This window comes from Babylonia areolata, chromosome 14, assembly GCF_041734735.1.
Source record: "Babylonia areolata isolate BAREFJ2019XMU chromosome 14, ASM4173473v1, whole genome shotgun sequence".
In the NCBI taxonomy this organism is placed as follows: domain Eukaryota; kingdom Metazoa; phylum Mollusca; class Gastropoda; order Neogastropoda; family Buccinidae; genus Babylonia; species Babylonia areolata.
Window position 1 is genome coordinate 26,338,720 of NC_134889.1, and position 22,739 is coordinate 26,361,458.

The 22,739-nt window shown below is 40.3% G+C and overlaps 2 protein-coding genes across 2 annotated transcripts in view; both read left to right on the forward strand.

Moving 5' to 3' along the window:
* LOC143289951 (cytosolic beta-glucosidase-like) overlaps positions 1-22,739 on the forward strand; it is a 196,243-nt gene that overhangs the window by 125,871 nt on the left and 47,633 nt on the right. The gene's annotated exons all lie outside the window — the stretch shown is intronic.
* LOC143289949 (protein SET-like) lies at positions 11,490-21,886 on the forward strand. Its single transcript, XM_076599213.1, has 8 exons — positions 11,490-11,646; positions 16,087-16,268; positions 17,470-17,592; positions 18,230-18,343; positions 18,689-18,788; positions 19,675-19,739; positions 20,569-20,670; positions 21,175-21,886. Exons 1-8 carry the CDS (start codon positions 11,538-11,540, stop codon positions 21,214-21,216), a joined length of 837 nt encoding a protein of 278 aa, XP_076455328.1. The 5' UTR covers positions 11,490-11,537; the 3' UTR covers positions 21,217-21,886.

Genomic DNA, 22,739 nt, shown 5'->3' on the forward strand with positions numbered 1-22,739 from the left:
TTTTTTTTTTTTTTTTTTTTTTTTTTTTTAACTTTCGGTGATTCTCTTCCATTCGTTCTATTGTATTTTGTTTCTTTTATTTGAGTTTTTCGTGTTCTTTTCTGTCGGGAACTCATTTTACAGAACGCATTCCAAAAACTTCTGAGGGACATGTGCCAAGACATGTTGTAGCTGTATTTCTGGTATTGAAGGTGTATTTTTTGGGGTTTGTTATATTACTTTTTTCTGTGTATTTTCTTGCCTCTCTTGCTGAGGCACTGTGCTTGTATTTTCTACACATTCTTTGCTGCCACGTCAGGTCTGTGTTATGAGTAATGTGCTTGTATTTTCTGAACATTCTTTGCTGCCACGTCAGGTGTGTGTTATGAGTAATGTGCTTGTATTTTCTGAACATTCTTTGCTGCCACGTCAGGTGTGTGTTATGAGTGATGTGCTTGTATTTTCTGTACATTCTTTGCTGCCTCATCAGGTGTGTGTTATGAGTAATGTGCTTGTATTTTCTACACATTCTTTGCTGCCACGTCAGGTGTGTGTTATGAGTGATGTGCTTGTATTTTCTGTACATTCTTTGCTGCCACGTCAGGTGTGTGTTATGAGTAATGTGCTTGTATTTTCTACACATTCTTTGCTGCCACGTCAGGTGTGTGTTATGAGTAATGTGCTTGTATTTTCTACACATTCTTTGCTGCCACGTCAGGTGTGTGTTATGAGTAATGTGCTTGTATTTTCTGTACATTTCTTTGCTGCCGCGTCAGGTCTGTGTTATGAGTAGCATTTTAACATTTGTTCATGTTTCAGGTAAAGAACTGCCAGTTTCAGTTGGAACCTTAATGCTCATGTAGTGCGACTGTCTGTTGTTTTCTTTTGTTATCATCCCAGCCCTTTTCTTTGATATCTTCCGCTAAAATTTTTTTCCCATGTCCCTACACTAAAATGTCAGTGACAAAAATTCTTCACAAACGGAAGAGATACCATCCATTATTTCGTTCAGTTACGGTATGCCCTTTATCCTGGCCTGCCTTCCTGCAGAAACAAAAGTCTGAATTAGCCCAGAATCTGCCAACTTTGCCATTCAGGTAAAAGTTTAAAAGATAATGGTGCATTTTTTGTTGGGGAGGGGCGTGGGTAGGGAGGGGGGGGGGGAGGGGTACCAAAAGTCTAATGAGGTTCTGATAGCGTTTGTAAATATTATAGATGGCCATGTCAGTTGAAGATGGCAGTGACGTACATAACTCAGATTGGGGGATGGGGGGAGGAGGATGGCAGTGATATAACTTTTCTGGAAAAAAATGTTTGCTTTGTGGTAAATTTTCACACAGTTTTATTCGGGTAGAGGACAGGGTCATTTTTCAGTGTGCATAGATGTGAAGTACTCTTACCTTGTTTCGTTGTTTTTTTGTTGTTGTTTTTTTGTTTGTTTTTTTGCTTTGCGCATAGATTGGAACCATAGTTCCTGCAGCTTGTTAAGCCGTGTGTGTGCATTTTTTCAGTCCACCCAGCAGTGTAGGGGAGGTTGGGATATTTAGCCATATACCGGTAATGCTGAGCTGTGCCCAGCCAAACATAACAGATTTTTTTTTTCTTGGTCTTTTTGGGTTCATCACTTGATCAAGAAGCCTTCAGACTTTCAACTGCTGTCCATTGTTTTGTTGACTCTGTGGTGTGTCTCAGGTCTCTCTCTTTTTTTTCTCTCTCTCTTTTTTCTCCACCACTGCACAAACCTTTTCCCAGTCACAGCTTGTTCTCTTACCAGTCGCTGTTGTCATGGTAACTATGTAGTGGTCTTTCTCTCTCTCTCTCTCTCTCTCTCTTTCTCTCTCTCTGTCTTCTTTTTTCAGCATATGAAATTGTTCCGCTTGTTGCCATTTGATTGTACAGGTCTACAGCCAAATTCCATTCGAAGCGTATGTCGGCTGTGTGTGTATGTGTGTGTGTGTGTGTGTGGTTTTGGCATTTCAGTCAGACACCCATAATTTTGTTCTTTATTTATCTCTTTGCATTTTGATGTTCAATGTGCATCAGCTTTTTTTTTTGCTTTTTTTTTGTCACTCCCTCCCATCACCCCAGCCCCCAACTCTCTTCCACCTATGTTTATTTCCATACAGTGAAAGCCCTTTAGTAATGCTGTCCATTTTAGATTACTCAAATTTAGGGATCAGAAGTCTAGTTTGTAATTTGTTCATTTATTGCTTGCATCCCTTTGTCTGTTTGTCCAGTTATCCATTTAGATATGTTTCATTATCGTACTGCATATTTTTTTTTGTTCAAGAATATGCTCATCTAGAATTGTAAAAGTACATTGACGCTGTCATTTTATATGTATTTGTCATGATTTTTTTTAAAATGGATTAATGATTTCTCTTTTCTTTTTCTTTTTTTCGTTAAGAACTATCAGTTCATAGCTTGTTAGAGTTTTTGACAGAATAAGGATGTTACATTGCCATTTCTTGGGGCTGGATTGGAAGGGAAGGGAGAGTTATGTGCTTCTTCTGAATCAAGTATGTATATTCTCTCCTCTCTTTCTCTCTTCTTCTTTCCAATGAAAGATGTTTGATAAATAAGAGAAGCACAGAAGAAACAACCTTTGCTCATTACAGTGGATTTTCCTTATCTTTTTTTTTTATATATACTGATTCTTATTTGAATCACTATTTTTGTATCTGTGAGTTTTGACAATGTACAGATGTAACTGATTATCAAGTATGATTTCAAAAAAGAAAGTTGCCCCACAGATTTGCACGTGTCCTGTGTAATTGTGTATTGAATAAATCCTTTGTTTAACTCACTCAGTACGGCCAGTCCTCTCTTCTCCTCTACACAGACCCCTCGGATGTCCAGTGGGTGTCTGAATGACCCAACCTTTAGTTCCCGTCGTCAGAATTGTGGTATTCTTTGTCAATATTCACGTCTTCAGCATAAGAGCTTTCCGCTTGCAATATTTTGATGATGGTAATTTGGGGTGAAACGCTGTTAACGTAGTCTCGCCGTTCGTATGGAAAGAGTTAAAAACAAAATTACCCTTGTGATTCTACTGTCGCTTAATTAATCTTGTGGGGTTTTTTGTTACCACAAAGCTGGTCAACAGTCTGCCCCATTCTCATTTGAACACCTCAATCAGTGACTGCCATATATATACAGGTGTTTTATTCTGTGTAAAATCATGAGGCATTGGAAGAACATAAAGTGAACAGTGGAAAAGGTGGGAATGATTCGCTTGTGTGGGTTTGTAGTGAGTTGTTCTTCAGGTTGACTTTCCTGTTGGTATGTACTTGTCTGTTTTGACTATCTAGGTCAGAAATGTATGTGTCGTGGGTTTGCTTACGAGTGATTTGTTTTGATTTTCCATATACTGGTTTGAGACGGACTTGTTTATTATTATTATTAATACTATTGTTATTATATTTACAGTTTCTGTTTTTTAATGTGTACATGAATTTTTTGAAAGTTGTATTTCTTTGGAAAAGATAGAGCATAATGAAGAAATATTAAATTGTCCATCCAGGAGACAAGAGATAGAAGCATAGTTTAAAAGGAAGCGTTTTGTTTGTTATTGTTGTTGTCATTTATTTATTACATTTTTTTGTGCAGTTGCAGCAGAGTACATAATATGTCTTGTTTTGTGTGTGCGTCTTTTTTTTTTTTTCTGGCTGAAGAGAAACGTTACCTTTAAAAAAAAAAAAAAGAAGGTAACTTTGTTGAGAGTGAGTATTTTGTTTCTTTGTTCTGTTTGTTTGTTTGCTCACTGGATTGATGTACTTCTCAGCCCTGATCGTGATTGTTCATCACAATAAGCTGTGATACATCCTTTAAGAAAAAAAACAAAAAAACTTTTGCATTTACTCTTGCCGCATCCTGCCGGGAGTTATGATAATGCTCTGTAGGTGTTGGGGGTACATTATTATGTTTCGTTTCCATGTCACTGAAAAACAGGCTGGTGGAGATTGTTGTCTGATCTGTGCAAAAATTATTTAGAATCATTGAGAGAGAAAAAAAAAGAGGTTTTGGGGTGTGTTTTTTCGCACTGACAAATAAAAGAAATCAAATCCAATCATGTTGGTTATTGCCCAGTCTGACTGCTAAAAGGTTTCTGTGACTGACAAGTCTGTCCACACAGCTGAACGTGCTCACTGCCATGGTTTCTGGCTATGGTGAACTTCATGAAGACAAGAAACGAAAGAATAGTGATTATTGATACCACATATTGTTCCAGAGATTATTTCCCTTCTCATTCCACAAAAAGATTAACTTTTGTACATAACCTTGGTCTACACAGTGACTTTTTCAATAGTTTTTTTTTTTTTTTTAAGAGAGAGAGAGAAATAGAAGATATTGGAAAAAGGGGGTTGGGAGGGGTGAGGGGGCCGGGGGTATGAATAGCAGAGATAGGTTACCAAATCAAAATCAGAATGCAAAAGGGTGCGATTATCATTGATGTGCACGGCTGTGATGCTACTGAACATTGTAAGGGAAGATGTGTATTAAAAATATATATGCAGAGAAGCTCATGCACTTGCATAAACTGCTGATCAAAGATAAAATATCAGTTATACTAAAGCAGCATTTGTTTCTTTAAAAAGATTTATGAAAAAAAAAAAAAAAGTTGGGCAGTTTGAAAATCACACAAGTTTGTGTTGCAATTTTTGTGTGTGCTCTTTATTAGTATGGTATGCACTAATATTCGCTTTGAAAATAATTTAATTAGCTGAAAATGCACTTTAAAAAAGAAAAAAAGAAAAAAGATCTGGTTTCCAAGTTGATGTGATTGTAACAGGATTTGTTGTTTTCAGTATGTATATGTGGTATTATTTTTAAAAATTTCTCTTGTGTTTCTGTTTCTGTTTATGATGGAGTTGGGAGGAGAAAAAAATGGATGGGGTTGGTGTTTTTTTTGTTTTTTGTTTTTTTTGTTTTTTGGGTGTTTTTTTTCTTCAGTTTGTACTTCTTGCTTTCCTTAGTTTGTCTGCATTCCATGTCATGGTTTCTTTTTTTTTTTTTCCTTTTTTTTTCTTTTTTTTAACCACAGGGAACCACACTAATATGCATCATGAAATAAAAACATGTATAGCTTTTGAATGATGGTGCTTGGTGTGTGTGTTTGTGTGTGTGCGTGTGTGTGTGTGTGATTCACTGTTTGTTTAAGCTTGATGTGTGTGGGCGTTTGCGAGCATTACAAGGGTGGATTTTCACTTTGATTACCCAAGACATGATGAATGTTAATATGGAGTTACATTTCTGTCTGTTTGAAGCTGTATAATTTGAACCCACCCCAACACCCTCACACACACACACACACACACACACACACACACACACCAGTTCTGCCCTGCTTCAGGTTAAGCCTGCAGAAGTCCATTCAAAGTGACCATTACATTAAAAATGAATTTCAAACACAAAAAAATAGTGACTATTTCATTAAAAATGAATTTCAAACACAAAAAATAGTAACAATTTCATTAAAAATGAATTTCAAACACAAAAAGATGACCCAGAAAATGCACATTGTGTTCATATTTCAAACAAACAAACGAAAATATTTAACAACCTTAATCGGCATTTTGGATATTATATTCACACACACACACACACACACACACACACATCTCCAATAATCTACAAGCAGCAGATTCTGGGGTTTCTGCAGTGGCTTTAAAAGCAGAACTGGACAAAGCAGCAGAACTGGGCAAAGCAGCAGAAGGATTCAACAGACAGTTCAGAAGAATGAATGAAGAAACTGCAAAAGGCAGTATGAAAACTTTCAAAGAACAATTCCCAAGATCATCCTGCAACACAGAAGTATTTTGATAAGTAATGTTGCTGTCATCTCCATTTAAGTCCCGAACAGATCAACTGACTGGAGTAAGAGAAAGAAGAAGTGAAAGCATGAGTCTCCAGACTTGGAGACCATTGTGCATACTGGGTTTCGTGTGCCCAGCTCTTATCCAGATTAGATTGCCACACCAGGTAATACTCTTAACCAAGCAGTCGACAGGAGAAGAGGAAGAGAAGAGAGACATAACTTTCTACTTTCATAAAGACTATACATTCTGAACAAGGAAACCCCTTTGAAACTACTTCGCAAATACTGGTTCTGGGACACGAAAGGATCGTCCATTAGGACTTATTTCATGGAACGTCAGAAGAATAACCAGGACATCGCTCATGGTCTTCGCTTTTGAAAAGCGGGGGCCGTGAGTCCCCCCTCCTTCAGACAGCCAGGACTCCCCCGCCTCCCCCCCAAACCCCCACCCAGAACGCCAGATTATGTCTTCTTCTCCTTCCATTTGATACCCAGTGTCAAAACGTTAACCATTATCGGTATTTGGACGGTGGGTGCAGGTTTGGAAAAATAAAATGAAATATTAAAGAGAGAGAGAGAGAGCTTTGTCAGTGTTGGGAGTATCACCATCACTATCACTATCAGTAGCTCGGTCAAATCCATACACGCTACACCACATTTGCCAAGCAGATGCCTGACCGGCAGCGTAACCCAACGCGCTTAGTCAGGCCTCGAGAAAAATGAAAATAAAATAAAATAAAATAATAAAAATAAAATAAATAAATAATAGATAAATACATAAAAATACTACTAATAATAATGATAATATTTATAAGGCCCAAAATCTTGATGAAGTCAACTCTAAGCGCGCGCACGCGCGCGGGCGCACACACACACACACACACACACACACACTGAAGAACAGAAAAAGATGATAAATAAGCAAATAAATGTAACAGTTGGGTACAGACAAGAAACCAACCCTGACGGATGAGAAAGGAAATGGTTTTGAAAATAATTAAAAAATGAAAATAAGGGGGACTTCCTACACTTTCTCACACATTGCGGGAAAGGGTGGGGTGCCCCAGAGAAAGCGTTGGAGAGGAACGACCCACGTACTGATGAATAGAATGGACCGGTCCTTCCTCTAACTGACCGCGTGGTAGCTGGAGGCGAGCGTGTGGAGCGCGCGGCAGCCATTGTACTCCCCAACTTCAGCGAACAAGAAAGCCGAAAGAGCATCATGCTGTTTTGACAAGCACTGTTACAGGCCCTGCATCTCTCCTTAACACACACCAGTTGGAAAGTTTGGATGCATTCGCACCATACATCCATCTACTACCTTACTTTCCATCTAGCTACAAATCATTAAAAAGAAATCAGTTAATTGCATTGCAATCAAAGTGTTAGTGTTGCAGGTGCTGCATATGGTTCATTGTGAGGTATCTCCATCTCTTGAATCATAGGAAAACTGTCGCCAGTTCTTCTTCTTCTTCTTCTTCTGCGTTCACTCGTATGCACACGAGTGGGCTTTTACGTGTATGACCGTTTTCACCCCGCCATGTAGGCAGTCATACTCCGTTTTCGGGGGTGTGCATGCTGGGTATGTTCTTGTTTCCAGTAACCCCACCGAACGCTGACATGGATTACAGGATCTTTAACGTGCGTATTTGATCTTCTGCTTGCATATATGCACACGAAGGGGGTTCAGGCACTAGCAGGTCTGCACATATGTTGACCTGGGAGATCGTAAAAATCTCCACCCTTTACCCACCAGGCGCCGTCACCGTGATTCGAACCCGGGACCCTCAGATTGACAGTCCAACGCTTTAACCACTCGGCTATTGCGCCCGTCAGACGCCGGTTCGAAACCTTAATTTCAAAGGTTAAAGGACCCATAGCTTTTCAAGGACATCGGGACCGTCACTGTTCAAATTCACTGTCTAGAGTTCGGTATAGGAAGGCTGAGCCCAGTCTCTCTGTCAGCCGCTTTTAATCTTCCCCGAAGTCAGGTACCCATTCACACCTGGGTAGAGTGAGGAACATCGGAGTAAAGTGCCTTTCCCAAGGACACAGCACTATGCCGAAACGGGGCCTTGAACTCTGATCACTGGTGATCACTGGATCAGAAGGCCATTCTCTAGCTGATTCACCTATCTATAACCATGGAATAATTCATAATTATTTCCTCTGCTCTTGTTGTTGCGTGTGCGTCAGTGTCAAGAGAAAGGTATATAAACAGACTTTTTTTTTTTGACTGATGTGTGATTTTTGTGTGGTGATTATCTTCAGTCCCAAAGTTAATCATTGCTTGGTGGTAATTAATATTTTGTGTATTTGTTCAAGTGTGTGTGTGTCTGTTTATCAGTATGTGTGTGTGTGTGTGTGTGTGTGTGTGTGTGAGAGAGAGAGAGAGAGAGAGAGAGAGAGAGAGTATGTGCAAAGTAGCCATAAGGACATACTAGACAAGCATGACTGTTATTTCGTTTAAATTATAGGAAAAGAAAAAAAGAATCATCTGAAATGCACGTGTTGCTTTAACTTTCATCTGCCACAAAAAATGAAACTACTTGTTAACGTATTAGAAGTTATTCGTGTATTCGTTACTCTGTCTATTCTGTTTTTGTTCCGCCCTGTGGCTGTCTCCAGCTTTCCTGTTTTCGTACTAGTGTGACCTGTTTCTTTCTCTATCACACTTTCTCTGTATTAGTCTCCATGTCTTTCTCCCTCAGTCAATGTCTACCATGTATTTATCTCGTTTTGTCAGTTTCCCTCCTCCCTCTACAGGCCTCATGACTGCCTCCTTGTCTGTATCGACTTACGAACGGCGAAAGAGACGACGTTAACAGCGTTTCACCCCAATTACCATCATCAATATTAGTGGAACGCTCTTATACTGAAGAGGTGAATGTTGACCAAGAATACCACAATTCTGACGACGGGGGTTGGGTCATTCAGACACCCACTGGACATCCGAGGGGTCTGTGTAGAGGAGAAGAGAGGACTGGCCGTACTGAGTGAGTTAAGTTTCCCTTTCTCTGTTTCCCCGAACATCGTCTCTGTTTCCCCCTTTCTCCCCACAGCTGGTGTCTTCGTTCCCAATGTCCGTCCCTGCCTACCGTGTCTTTGTCTCGGTCTCAGACTTTGTCTATCCTTGTTTCGGTCTTCCTTCCCTGTTTATGTCCCAGCCTTTGTCTATCCTTGTTTCGGTCTTCCCTGTCTATGTCCCAGCCTTTGTCTATCCTTGTTTCGGTCTTCCCTGTCTATGTCCCAGCCTTTGTCTATCCTTGTTTCGGTCTTCCCTGTCTATGTCCCAGCCTTTGTCTATCCGTGTCTCGGTCTTCCCTGTCTATGTCCCAGACTTTGTCTACCCTTGTTTCGGTCTTCCCCGTCAATGTCCCAGCCTTTGTCTATCCTTGTTTCGGTCTTCCCTGTCTCTATCTCAGTCCCGCCTCCGTTAGTCGTCTTCTCGTCAGTCCCTTCAGTCATTCATATATTTTTTTTTCCAGCCGGCGTGCATGTGCATGACAGTAGTAATATTTTTCACATCAAGTTAGGCCGGGCGTCTATGATTCGAACCAACAACTTTCTGATTGCCAGCTCGGCGCTCAACCAACTGAGCCACGCAGACACCTGTACGATACATCTGCAAAAATAATAATATCTTCATCATGAACTGTGCTCATCGCATTCACTGAAACCATGCCTAATCTCAATACAAAGAAAAGGGAGAAGATAACGGAGAAGGGTGGTAAACTAGCAAGAAGAGAGAGAGAGAGAGAGGGTTAGAGAAACAAATCAAAAGAAGAGGAGATGAATGACGATGAGGACAAGGAGAAAGAAAAGAAAGACAGATCTCGAGAGGGTCAGGTGTGGGTCCGGTGAAGAGAGGGAATAATATTGAAAAATAGGAAAGACATAAATACAGGTCAAGAATGAAAGGAAAGAAATTGAAATGAGACTCGTGAGAAAGAAAATTGTATCTGTCATGGTGATTTATGGGCATATAGCCCACCCATCCCCCAGTCCTACACCCCCATTTCAACGAAAGGGAGCAAACCAAGTTAGCGGTCACTAAAGCATTTTTTCATAGCCTCCCCTCAGTCAGTGTTTCCGGCATTGCAAATGGACCAGCCGTGTGTCAGTGGATTTTCCCTCTCGATCTCTTTCCCGGCTGAACACACACACACACACACCCACACACACCACACACAGAGGCTGACACACACACACACACACACACTGACGCACATGTTTCATGTGAGTTCATGCCTGGCAAGTTTTGACTATCCTTTCACTCCTTTTGGAGTATGGAGAACAAGTTACAAAATAATCTGTGCACAACATAACTATTTCCAAATGCATAACCGTTTCAAAAAGAGGCTTAAAAAGTACAAACATCTTTCGAGACCCCAGATGAGTAGACAACATCTGCAAATTAAGTTGATAAACTTACAGATAAAATGACTTCTTGGCCTCCTCATATCTGAGCAAATGACAGATATTTTTTAGGATCATATTTGGGACATTCCATAATAAACTGGAACTCATCCCCAATGATCACAGTCAAGTGACAAACCTTACACTGACTGTAACTCTCGTGGTATGCCATTGCACTGTCAGTTGTTTTGTGTTTAAAAAATAACAACTGATCATGTTTCCAACTTATGATTACTATTTCGAAATTTGAAGAAGGTGATAACTGAATGCACGCACGCACGTGGCACCACACACACACACATACACACGCACACACGTTTGATGCACTGTCAGCAGTGCGTGAGTGGCGCGGGAGTACTGACATGGCTCCCGCATATCCCAACCGCTGTACTGCCGCCATTCCGATTCAGCCCATTCTATTTATGAATTAGTGGTCGGGGCCATCCCCACGCCCTCAGTCCCCAACCCCACCCCACCAGCCCCCGCATCACGATTGCTCTCAGAGTGTAAGAAAGCGCGGGACTGCGAGACAGCGTGGGCTAACGGACCTAAATGAATTAAACAGCAACCTGGACCATTACTGACGCCAATCAATTGAGGACTGAGACGTCATGTTGCTTCATTTATCTGGATGTGACATCCTAATTAGCAACCGGTCGAGAAAGACAATATACACATTAAATGTACGCAGAGAGCAAAAGCAGCGTTCAGGAGCATGATTTGAAAAATCTGATGAAGATTTCAGAGCACCTGAAGCAGCCTAATTATTTCTAAACGGATGAAAAACATGGAAACTTAAGAAATACATTCATAATTAAGAAACTGTATGTGGTGGATCCTTCTTGACTTACTTGTGAAAGAAAAATGTGTGTGTGTGTGTGTGTGTGTGTGTCACGTGTGTGTGTGTGACCTCGGGAGCACCCTTTTTATCTCTTTTTTGCTTATCGATGATTTCTATTTATTCAGTTCTGATGGACAGAATTTAATTTATACCTGGATACTTTACCATATCATAAATCGTTAAGTTTAGTCATGGGTGTACATTCATGTTTTAGTTGTTGGAGGGAAAAAATAATTCCGGCACACATGTGTTTCGGTCAATCTCCAATCTCACTTTTCCAAAATCTGGACAAGCGCACTCACTTTTTTTGATATTACACCGCGAGTATAACACCTAAATATTTTGTATTCCTTTGTGATAACGCTTTCTATTTGATAAAATCAAGCACTTCTGTAATGATTATGACTAACACGATAAAAAATAAATGAGCAGTATTTGACAGAACAGTAATTCTTCATACCGGATTCAGCATTTCGGCGCATGCGTGATAGTACAACCTTTTTCCCCGCTCACGTTGAAATGGCGACTCCCGCAAAAGTGACGAAAACAGACGGTAAAAATAATCATGATGCAGCCGATGAACAGGCAGGTAAGTTGAAAAATGAAAATTATTGCATGCATTTGTACTAGTGTGTTTGTATGATCGTCTGTGACGGTTGATTTTGATGATTTCAGGATGCGAGGAAGTGCGTGTATGAACACCACGCTTCTTTAGGCTTGTGCGCTTGTCTTTTTTTCTTCGTTTCTTTCGCACTAAACGCCGATGGCATAGCTTAAATTTGTGGGCACTTCAGTCTTTTTAAACGACTGTTCCTTGCTGTCTCCTAACCAATTCAGTGACGAACTTTATTGTTCTGGGGTTCAGCAGAGCGTGTTTGATTTCACGAAACAATGACACTAATGGCTTGATAGGCATGAAACAGAGTGCGCGAGAATAGTTCTGTCTTGACCGGGTTCGGGTGCCTTGTGTTAGGGGACAATGGAAGCAGAATAAAAGAAGCTATGTTACCATTGTCAATCTTGATGGTTAAGAACGCACAGAATTTCATTGATAAACAAGTACAGAGGCTGCAATTACAGTTCCTCGTGATGAAACAATAAAATTGGTTCACATCGTCTTTGTGGTCTGTTGTTAACTGGAGTTATTTCCCTTTGCCGGTCGTATCCGAACTAAATCGATTCAGACAGCACAGTGTACATCGTTCAAGTTTCAACTCTGTGTGTGTGTGTGTGTGTGTGTGTGTGTGTGTGTGTATTGGAATATAGTAGTAAATATGCCATTTGTTTCATCAGTTATAAGAATGCAGTGTGGTGGACTCATTCATGGAGTTAATGATCATTTGTACAGTTATTTTCTACATTATTCATTGTGGTCATACATTTTAATTTTGACTTAGAAATCTAAACATTTGAATGATACATGGTCTCATGCAGCTTCTTACATAACATGAAAAGTATCACAATCAGTTTGCTGATTGGTATCAGTGTTTGTTTTTTAATCCCCCCACCCCACCCCCACACCCCATTGTCCATTGCTTGAAAGCAGGTGTGCAAATGCATTCAGACATTCTGTAGATCTGGTTCTAACGGCACATCGAAAACACTGGTTCTTGTCCAATTACCAAAGTTATGGAAAGTCGGGCCTGGTTTGTACTTGGATGCATGACCACCTGAGAATGCCAGATGCTGTTGGAATTCCCTTGGTTGCATGTTGGACTTTGGAAAGTCTTTGCCTCGGAGTTGAATGTATGAGGTTTGATCCTTATACTGACTTCTTGAATAGAGCATAAGGTTATCCTGCTTTTAGGTATCTGCTTAGCAGATGTGATGTAGCATATATGGATTTGAACAAATGCGATGATGCCTCCTTGAGAAACAGGAATTGAAAGTGAAACTCTGGTTTTTAAATTTGTGTTAAATTGTTGTGAAGTGATCTGGCATTCAAATGCTTAGCTGCAGTATACTGTACCAATGTCAAACTGATGCAAACTAGGCCTGTCGGTTTGCCCTGCTTGACCAAATTTGGTATGGCCGTTCCCAGTCTAGTGTAGCCAAAGGCCGTTTACAGCTACAAGCGATGCCACATTGATTTGGCAAGGCTGTTGACGCCATTTTGTCAGGTTTTCTGCACTGCCTCATTTTACGCTTTATTGACTTTCAAGCATGCCCATTTGGCCTGTTTTGTTGCATGCGGCTTGTTTTTATTTTATAACCTTTGTACTGTCTGTGATGTTGATTTCACTGCCCCTTAAATTACTATTCAATAATAATAATAATGGTATTTATACAGCACTGAATCTTGTGCAGAGACAAATCAAAGCACTTTTGCACCAGTCATTCACACGCATGTATAACTCTAAAACTGGAGAAACTGAAGACAAGGAAGAGACAGGGAAGGGAGGCTGTTTTGGGAAGAGGTGGGTTTTAAGGCCAGACTTGAAAGAGCTGAGTTTGGAGACTTGATGAAGCGAAAGAGGAAGTTCATTCCAATTGTAAGGTCCAGAGACAGAGAAAGAACGGTGGCCAACAGTCGAGTGTTTGAATCTGGGTATGCATAAACAGAGTGGATCCGAAGCCGATCGTAGTGAGCGAGATGGAGTGTGGAGGTGAAGGCAGCCGCAGAGATAGGAAGGGGCAGATTTGTGAATACGTTTATAACATAGAGTGCTGATCTTGTATTTTATTCTGTGTGAGACAGGGTACCAGTTGAGATGTTGCAGAATAAGAATGATGTGCTCAGATCATTTCTTTCTGAGGACAAGTCAGGCAGCAGAGTTTTGTATGTGCTGAAGAGACTGAATGGATGAAGCAGGCAAACCAGACAATAGAGAGTTAAGTAGTCAAGGCTAGAGAGAATGAGAGAAACGACAAGTTTAGATGTTGCATCAATGGACAGATATTTCTGGATGGAACTGATGCGCTGCAATTGACAGTAGCAGGATTGACATGTCTGACTGATAAATTTGTGCATGGACAGTGTGTTGTCAAAGGCAACACTGAGGTTCCTGACTGAACTGGAAAGAGGGATGGATGTACTGCTAAGTTTGATTGTGTCAGTTGTAATAGAAGAGAGTTTTTGTTTGGTTCCTGTGATCATTGCTTCAGTTTTGTCTGGATTCAGTTGTAACTTATGTAGAGTCAACCAGTTTTGAATGTCCAAGAAGCAGTTGGATGTTTCTTGCAATAGCGACGACAGTTTTTTGGGGGTATCACTCTTCTGGAGTTGAGTGTCATCAGCATAAGAATGATGACTGACATTATGTCGGTTGATAATTTTAGCGAGAGGAGCAGTGTACAGTGTGAAGAGCACTGGGCCTAAAACAGATCCTTGTGGGACTCCATGTTCGATTTTAATGGGTTCAGACTGGAAATTCTCAACAAATATCATGTACTCTCAGTTGATCTTAATCTTTCCTTTCTCTGTGCCAGCCTCAGCTGTTTTCTTGATACATTATTGTGGTCCAGTATGCCTCACATACTATCCTGCGATGGTATGAACCATGAGGCTGGGTAAGAGCTTGGTCAAGAGCCTTTCCCAGGCTCATGGTTCTTCATGTAGACAAAACCGATGAGTCTTTGGATGCAGATTGTGGAGGCATGATTTGACCCTCAAAACCAGTTGTGAAGGGGCTGAGGAGAAACGGGGTCAAGCATCACCCTAGTTATCCCAGCAGGATGGATTCACAGGGAGGGAGCAACTCTACAGTGAGAAGTGTGGACACTGGGTGGGACACTTCCTCACAAAGGGATTTCACAACCGTCTTCTATCTCAGTGTGGTGAGAAGGCCGTCAGTGGGGTCCAGAAAAGTTGTAGTAAAGGCAGAAGATTATTGAAACTTTATATGCCCCACAAATTCTGCTTCACTCAGTCTCCCAAGTTTAAAAAAATGAAATTATGGACTTAATATCAAATCTGGATTTTGGCCTTATGTTCACCTGGACACAGATGTTTTCCTGTCTGAAATGTGATTATCTTTGATGCTGGATCCCTAACACCATTTGTGTACATGTGTTTTTGCTGTTCCATCATCTACACTCACACCACTCTTCTTGAAATTGTTGAATGCCCCATACACAGCCATTCCCAGGTTTATCTGCCACAGTCTCAGCATGGCAGTCACCAGGTTACTGTTGTTATATTACCAGGAGGCCACATCATCTCTTCTTTTCCCTCAGTTGTTTGAAGAGTCATTGGGGTGCTGCTTAGATTTGAACAATGGAAGAACTGTTCACCAGATTCCTCCAGGTCTGTCAGTTGTGTGTCAAAGCCTAGGTCTTTGCAAATGGTTTTCCTGTCCATTCTGGTGTCAGTTCAGTTTTTCTGTCTCTCCCTCCATCTCCCTCCCTAAACAGTTCCATTGAGTATTGTTTCAGCAAGGCCATTGGATCTTGTTACTTGTGTAGCTTTTCTTAACTGATGCCAGCAGATCTTAATTTGGTCTAGTGTGCTGCTTGATGGTTTGGCACTCTTGTTCACTGGTGAGGTGATCAGTGTATCTGATGTCTGGTACTTACTGTAACACCTTAATTTCATGGCTTGATTTCTTCTTTTCAAATCTGCCTTAAGGGTACATGTTTTGTTTACATACAGGAAAATGGAATATACTAGTGTACACAGGAGTCTGATCTTAATTCTTATACAATATTTCATCGAGATGTTACTGTCCTTCATCATAGGTTTCTGTTTGGACAGTGCTGACATTGTCTTTGCTACATTTGAGAAGATTTCTGGTTTGGATTTTTCATTGCTGAAATGGATCCCACATTGGTGGACTGTTGAACAGTTCCTAGTTTCTGTCCCTGGCCATACCATAGGAGAACCTGTAGTGCTGCCGAGCCACTTCTGTGGGAATTCAGTCATGCCTGTTGTGGTTCAATGTATGCAGGACACGACCTGCTGAACCCTCCACTGACAAATAATGTTACATTTATCTACTGACATATAATTTTATATGTCCCCACCCTCAATCCCCTAAAAGCTGATTTCTCACATAGCTGCATGTGTGTATTTGTTTTTATGTTTGGACAGATAAAGAACAACAAGAGGCGATAGAACACATTGATGAAGTACAGAATGAGATCGATCGTTTGAATGAACAGGCCAGTGAAGACATTCTCACAGTCGAACAGAAATACAACAAACTTCGACAGCCTTTCTTCAAGAAGAGACAAGACCTCATCTCCAAAATTCCCAATTTCTGGGTCACTTCTGTATCCTTGACTGGTCAATGTGTGTGTGTGTGTGCGTGTGCACACTTCTTAGCATGGCTGCCATTTTGGCGGAATTTTGGGGGGGTTCATATTGATATCTGTTGTATTATTGATATAATAAGTAATTATTTTCACTTGTACAAGGCAGATTTGCATCTCATTAATGGATGGGTAGAACATAAAATTAGGTTGGCTGTAGAAAGTCTAGACACTGAAGAATGCAGCATACATGTATTGCATAGATTCTGTCAGGAACTAGTGACGGACTAGATGTTTGACGAGAACATAGAGATGTTTTTCTCAGATGCAGAAATGATTAAATCATTCTACTCCAGGTACAAGTTAACTTGTAGTGAGTTGTGCCATCACCGGCATGATTACTTCTCCTGTGGGCCAGGTACAAGTATTCTCAAACCAATACACTATTCTAATTTCGTTTATTCTTGTTTGGTACAGTTGGCAGTCTAAACTGAGCCTTTTATGGATTCCAGAAGCATGAAAATGAAGCTTTGACCGATAAAATGAACAATTCTCCATTGATTTCGCCATTTTAGTGAACAACTGCAGTGATCTTACGTAGTGCTGGTCTAGGGGAGTTGTAGCAGGCACAGAGATGCCAACTGTTACGATTTTGCTGTATTTTGTTACACTCAGTCGCAGTTAGTTCCAACGTTATGCCGACATCAGAATTGTTCTGATGAGTTCATTTTCAACTACATAGCATGGTCACATGCTTTACTGTTGTAACATTACCCGGATGCTCTAGACCTATCAATCACGAGGCCATGGTAGTCACTTCTAACCTTGGTCTCATGTGATGATGCTCAGCTAATTGTGTGCATATTTACTTAGTCTTTGAAGCAGCGTTGAGTGGACCAATCAGCTTAATCATAGCAGTTATTTACACCATGTTACATGTAGGCCCAAGTGTTTGTATGCCTTGTAGATAAAACGTACGTTTGCTGATGTTGTTCGGAGTCCAGGTGTTCCTTCCAAATTCATAATGTTCCTACCAGATTACCTGATTGTTCCTACAAACTCTTGACAGGGGTTGGCCTCTATACAAGCATGTTGTAGCTGTGGCGTAGAATGAGTTAAATAATGACTGGACCATACATTGATCGTCTGGACTCTTAAGGAGCTCTGTGGCATGACTGGCAAGGTCTCAAGGTTTATGTACAGTTCCTTGACAGCTGTCCAGTTTGTGAACCACCCTCAGGTGTCAGCGCTGTTGACAGAAGACGATGAAGAGGCCTTGCAGTTTCTCAGCATGGTGGAGGTGCAGGAGTTTGATGACATCAAGTCCGGATACACCATCAAGTTTGTAAGTACAGTGGTGTGCAACATAACTTATAAGATGATGTTGACAGTGTTGTTCAGCTCTCAGAATCTGTACTTGATGACATTGAGTCAGGACATACCAAGTTTGTAAAGCACAGTGGTTGAGAGTGAGACTGATCCCAAGATTCATGAATGCCTATCTCCCAGAATTGGCTTTTGACAGTCTTTATTGATTTTTTTTTTTTTTTTTTTTTTTACATTATAGTTATTATTTATTTATTTAATTATTTATTTATTTGTGTAAGCTTATCTATTATTTATTCACCTTTTTTTTTTTCTCAAGGGCTGACTAAGCGCGTTGGGTTACGCTGCTGGTCAGGCATCTGCTTGGCAGATGTTGTGTAGCGTATATGGATTTGTCCGAACGCAGTGACGCCTCCTTCAGCTACTGAAACTGAAACTGAAACTATTGAATAATTGATGAGCATGTTTGAAGAGAAAATATGGACACTTCACTTGAAGCTTCACTTGACCTCAGATACTTCGCTTGAAACATTTTCAAGATTGAAGGCAGTGGAAATGACAGACATAGTGTTGTACTACCTGTAAATAGGTCACCGTCAGCAGTTACTGAGCATTGCTTTGACCTGATCATAATGCTTTGATGTGCTCTGTTTCAGCATTTTGACAGCAACCCTTTTTTTGAAAATGAGGTCATCTGCAAGGAGTTTCACTTGAATGACTCAGGGGAGCCATCATCTAAATCCACAACAATAAAGTGGAAAGAGGGCAAGGTAAAGAAAAGCATGTTCTCTTTGATCAAATTAGTTCTTTGGGAAGACATGGATTTTTTCTCTGAAAGCATTTAAATTGATTTTTACGAGGAGAGATTCATACATACACATATGTATAACTATATGCATTTAATTTTGTTATTATTGCATTCAAGGAGTAATTCCCTTTCTACAGAGTAATACATTTTCTGTGACACTCACAAACCTATATTTATTTGGTGGTTTTATTACTAGCAGAGGTTAACCAGATTGACTGGCTTGTGTAAACATGAATCTGTGTATTTGTCTATGTATCTATGTATTTGTCTTCTTACCTGATTCTTAAAGGAATGTTCTTGTGTGTAGGACTTGACAAAGAAGTCTGCACCCACACAGAAAGGAAAGAAAAGGACACATGATGATCAGGAGTCTTTCTTCTGTTGGTTCTCTGATCACGGTGATGCAGGTATGTCACTTGTTCCAATTCTTTGAGCTGTTTTCCGTCCATGTTTAGAAAACTTGGTAGTGGCTGGGTTACGCTGCTGGTCAGGCATCTGCTTGGCAGATGTGGTGTAGCGTATATGGATTTGTCCGAACGCAGTAATGCCTCCTTGAGCTACTGAAACTGAAGCTTTGGACATGCTTCATGGGTGCTTGTTAAACATTCCTGAAAACTGGTGCCAGTTTTCTCATTGTAAGAGAAACAACTAACAGGAATACGCTTGGGGTGTGGTTTGACATAAAGGGTAACATGGGGAGGCTTCCTTTCAAAGTGTTAAGTGGGGTTGTGGGGGTTGATAGCCTTGAGATGGCCTTAGTGGTTGGCGAGGCTCTAAGCACCACAATTTGATTTGATTGGGGAGGTGGGTGGGGTGGGGTGCTGACATGTAATCATGCCACTTCAGGTGTTTCAACAAGGAACCTCACCGTTCTTTAGTGGTGTGGTAACTTTACCATCACACCATTACATAACTCTTTTGCTGCCAAAGACGACATTTGTCCACTGCCACTGGCAGCTTCAGTTGACAATGGAGGTTCATGCTGAAAGGACCATTCATTGCATTGTAACAAAGTTTGACAACTGCGTCTACACCGTAGAACAGTTACAAATTATCCTCCCCTAGACCAGGTTTGAAGTAAACTGGCCCAGTGTGCTGTTTTGATATAAACCAAATTGTGCAACTGAGAGCATCGAGTCAAATTTTGTTGGGGAGTGTTTTTCATACAGAAACTTGGCAGTGAAAGAGTTAATTGGGTGGGACAGTTCTGGAGAGGGTATTCATGTTGGTTTGTGTGTGTGTTTGAAAACCATGTATCTGTGTTAACACTGACATGTGCTCCTGGTCTTGCAGGGTCAGATGAGTTGGGTGAAGTCATAAAAGACGACATCTGGCCCAACCCCTTGCAGTATTACCTGGTGAGTTGAAATGCGTTCCTTGTTCTGCCTGTGCTTCTTTTTAAAATTGTGTGTATGAACCTTGTTAGCCTGTGGATTTGATGAGTTTTCATAATGGGTAGATGGATTTGATCATGGGGAGATGCAGTGAGTTTTCATAATGGGTAGATGGATTTGATCATAGGGAGATGCAGTGAGTTTTCATGATGGGTGGATTAATTTGATTGTAGGGAGATGCAGTGAGTTTTCATGATGGGTGGATTAATTTGATCGTAGGGAGATGCAGTGAGTTTTCATAATGGGTAGATGGATTTGATCATGGGGAGATGCAGTGAGTTTTCATAATGGGTAGATGGATTTGATCATAGGGAGATGCAGTGAGATGGGTGGATTAATTTGATGATAGGGAGATGCAGTGAGTTTTCATAATGGGTGGATTGATTTGATCATAGGGAGATGCAGTGTTTTCATAATGGGTGGATTGATTTGATCATAGGGAGATGCAGTGAGTTTTCATGATGGGTAGATTGATTTGATCATAGGGAGATGCAGTGAGTTTTCATAATGGGTAGATGGATTTGATCATAGGGAGAAGCAGTGAGTCACATTATAGGTAGATCAGCAAGTTGTTTGTACATGTTTTTAAAAATTAGTAAGAAATTACTTGCCTTTTTTAAAGTCCTTAACATTCTGAATGATCAGCACACACACACACACACACACGCACATTAATTTACATGCATATGAACACACATACACTCAAAAGATCTGGCATATGTCATATGTCAGATTTTACCATACTGTTTCAATGGCAAAACTGAAGCCTTAAATGAATTTTGTTTGTTGACAGGCATCAGAGATTGAAGAGGAAGGAGGAGCAGGTGATGATGATGAGTTGGATGAGGAGAACTTAGAGGATGAAGAGGAGGAAGACTTTGAGGGAGAGGAAGAGGTGAGTCACCACTTTGAAAACAGACGTTTTTAGAAAGTGGATTGCTGGTAACCCTTTTTGTGCAGTTCTGTAGTGTTTTGTTTTTTTTTTTTTAGCTGGAAGTGCCTGGAATTTGGTGACAGAATTTACTGTATTATTTTTGATAAAACTGTGGAAAACGGTTATTGTTTGCCTTTTGTATATGAGTTTCACATGTCTGCCTGAAATGTTTGAAGGTTCTTGGATGATAGAACCAAACTGACTCGTAAACCAGAGTTGTGTTTTAAGTATTGTTAGCGAGCGTCTGTTTCAGTACTGTTTGTGTATGTGGTTATTGCGTTTTATTTTTATGACCTCTGGAATCTGGTCTGTTTCCAGTACACAAGTGTTCTAAAAATTATCCCTACTTTTAAAGGTGGTACTTTCTTCATGCACTTAAAAAATCAGAAGTGAATAATATGGATAGAGTGAAAGGAAGTAACCCAACAGAGGCGGTTGAAAAACGTGTTGATGTTTTGGTTTCAGGATGGAGCAGAGGAAGACGAAGGGGATGAAGAAGAAGGATAGATTATATTCTGTATCATGTTTTTATTCATCTTCATTTTGTCCTGTACTCATGATCGACAGGTCGGTTGTGTGCAAGGAGAGGGTTGGGTGGGGGTTATGGGGTTTACAGTGTATCATACCAGCAGATAACGCAAGCAAAAAATTGGTTTCTTTGTTCCTTTGGTTTTTGAATTGTTCTGTGCTGATTCAGATGTGGACATTTTGTGTGCATGTTATCCGGTTTTGTACCACCATTTGACTGGAATGTATCGGCTTGAAGGAATGTTTGTCAGTCCATTGTGTACACAAAGAATATAATGAAAATTATAAAACGTAATTGAAATGATATTTGAGGGTTGAACTTAGGGAGGGAGTCTGAATTGTTGGGAATGTTTTAAGACCGGGAGTTGTTATTGTACTTTATTTTAAAATGTATTGACATCTGTTAGTGATTGGGCAGACAAGTTGTTTTACTGTATTGGGGAGGAAGGGAGGGAGGGAGGGGTTCAGTCATGGAGACTGACCAAGGGTCCAAAAGCAGCTTATGACCCAAGAGGGGTTAGTTATTTTTTCCTCTTCTTGAACCCAATGGCCAGATAAAGTTTGGACTGGAGCAGAATGAATAGACTGCAAGTCCTGTCCTGTGACAAGCTGTGTGGAGAAAATAAATGTTTTGTTGTACTTTGGAAAAGCAGTCCTTGGATTGAGTGATGTGTGTGTGTGTGTGTGTGTGTGTGCGTGCGCATATGGCCGTTTGTGTGCCCATTATTTGTAATATTTATTGGCTTTGTGATGACATGGCTGAGAGTGTGATGAGGTGCATTTTTTTTTTTATCCAAGCAGTCGAAGTGCAACACTCAGTCCTTTCCTTGTTGAAAATGAATGTAGCATGTTCGAATCAGGATTTATATCATGAACAATTTTTCACATAAGCAACAAATTACAACCACAGGCCATGATTCCTAAACAGCACAATTACTGCCCAGTGTTTACCATTGTGTATGATGATATAGATGATATATATACATTTATGTAGGGAAATCCCCCATTATAGTTTGGTACTCAAAGCACTTCACAAGAGATTATAATAATGCCAAGCAAACACGACCATTTTCAAATTAAAACATGTGTGCATGTTTGCTTTCACTTGAAGGTAAGTTGACGGACTAGTGAGATGAGAATAGAATGATACACTTGGGTGGCTTGATTCGTCACAGTTCCTGTGGAATCTCATTTACATCTGAAGCAGTTTTTTGTTTGTTTTTGTTATTTTATTTATTTATTTTTTTTTGTTAAGGATTAACATTTGAAACTAACTGAAGTGGACACACGATAAAGTGAATATGAGAAGCATGTGGCCAAGTCTTGGATTGACAACATCTGCTATTTGAGCAGTGTATGGATTTTTGATCCCGGTGACTTTTGAACCACTCGATTCTATAATCGCCAGAAAACATAAGATTGTCTTATGTGTTGAAGCCTGATTTAAATCAATTGGTTGGAAATATCACTGTGATCGATCATAGACCAAATGATCATGAGAC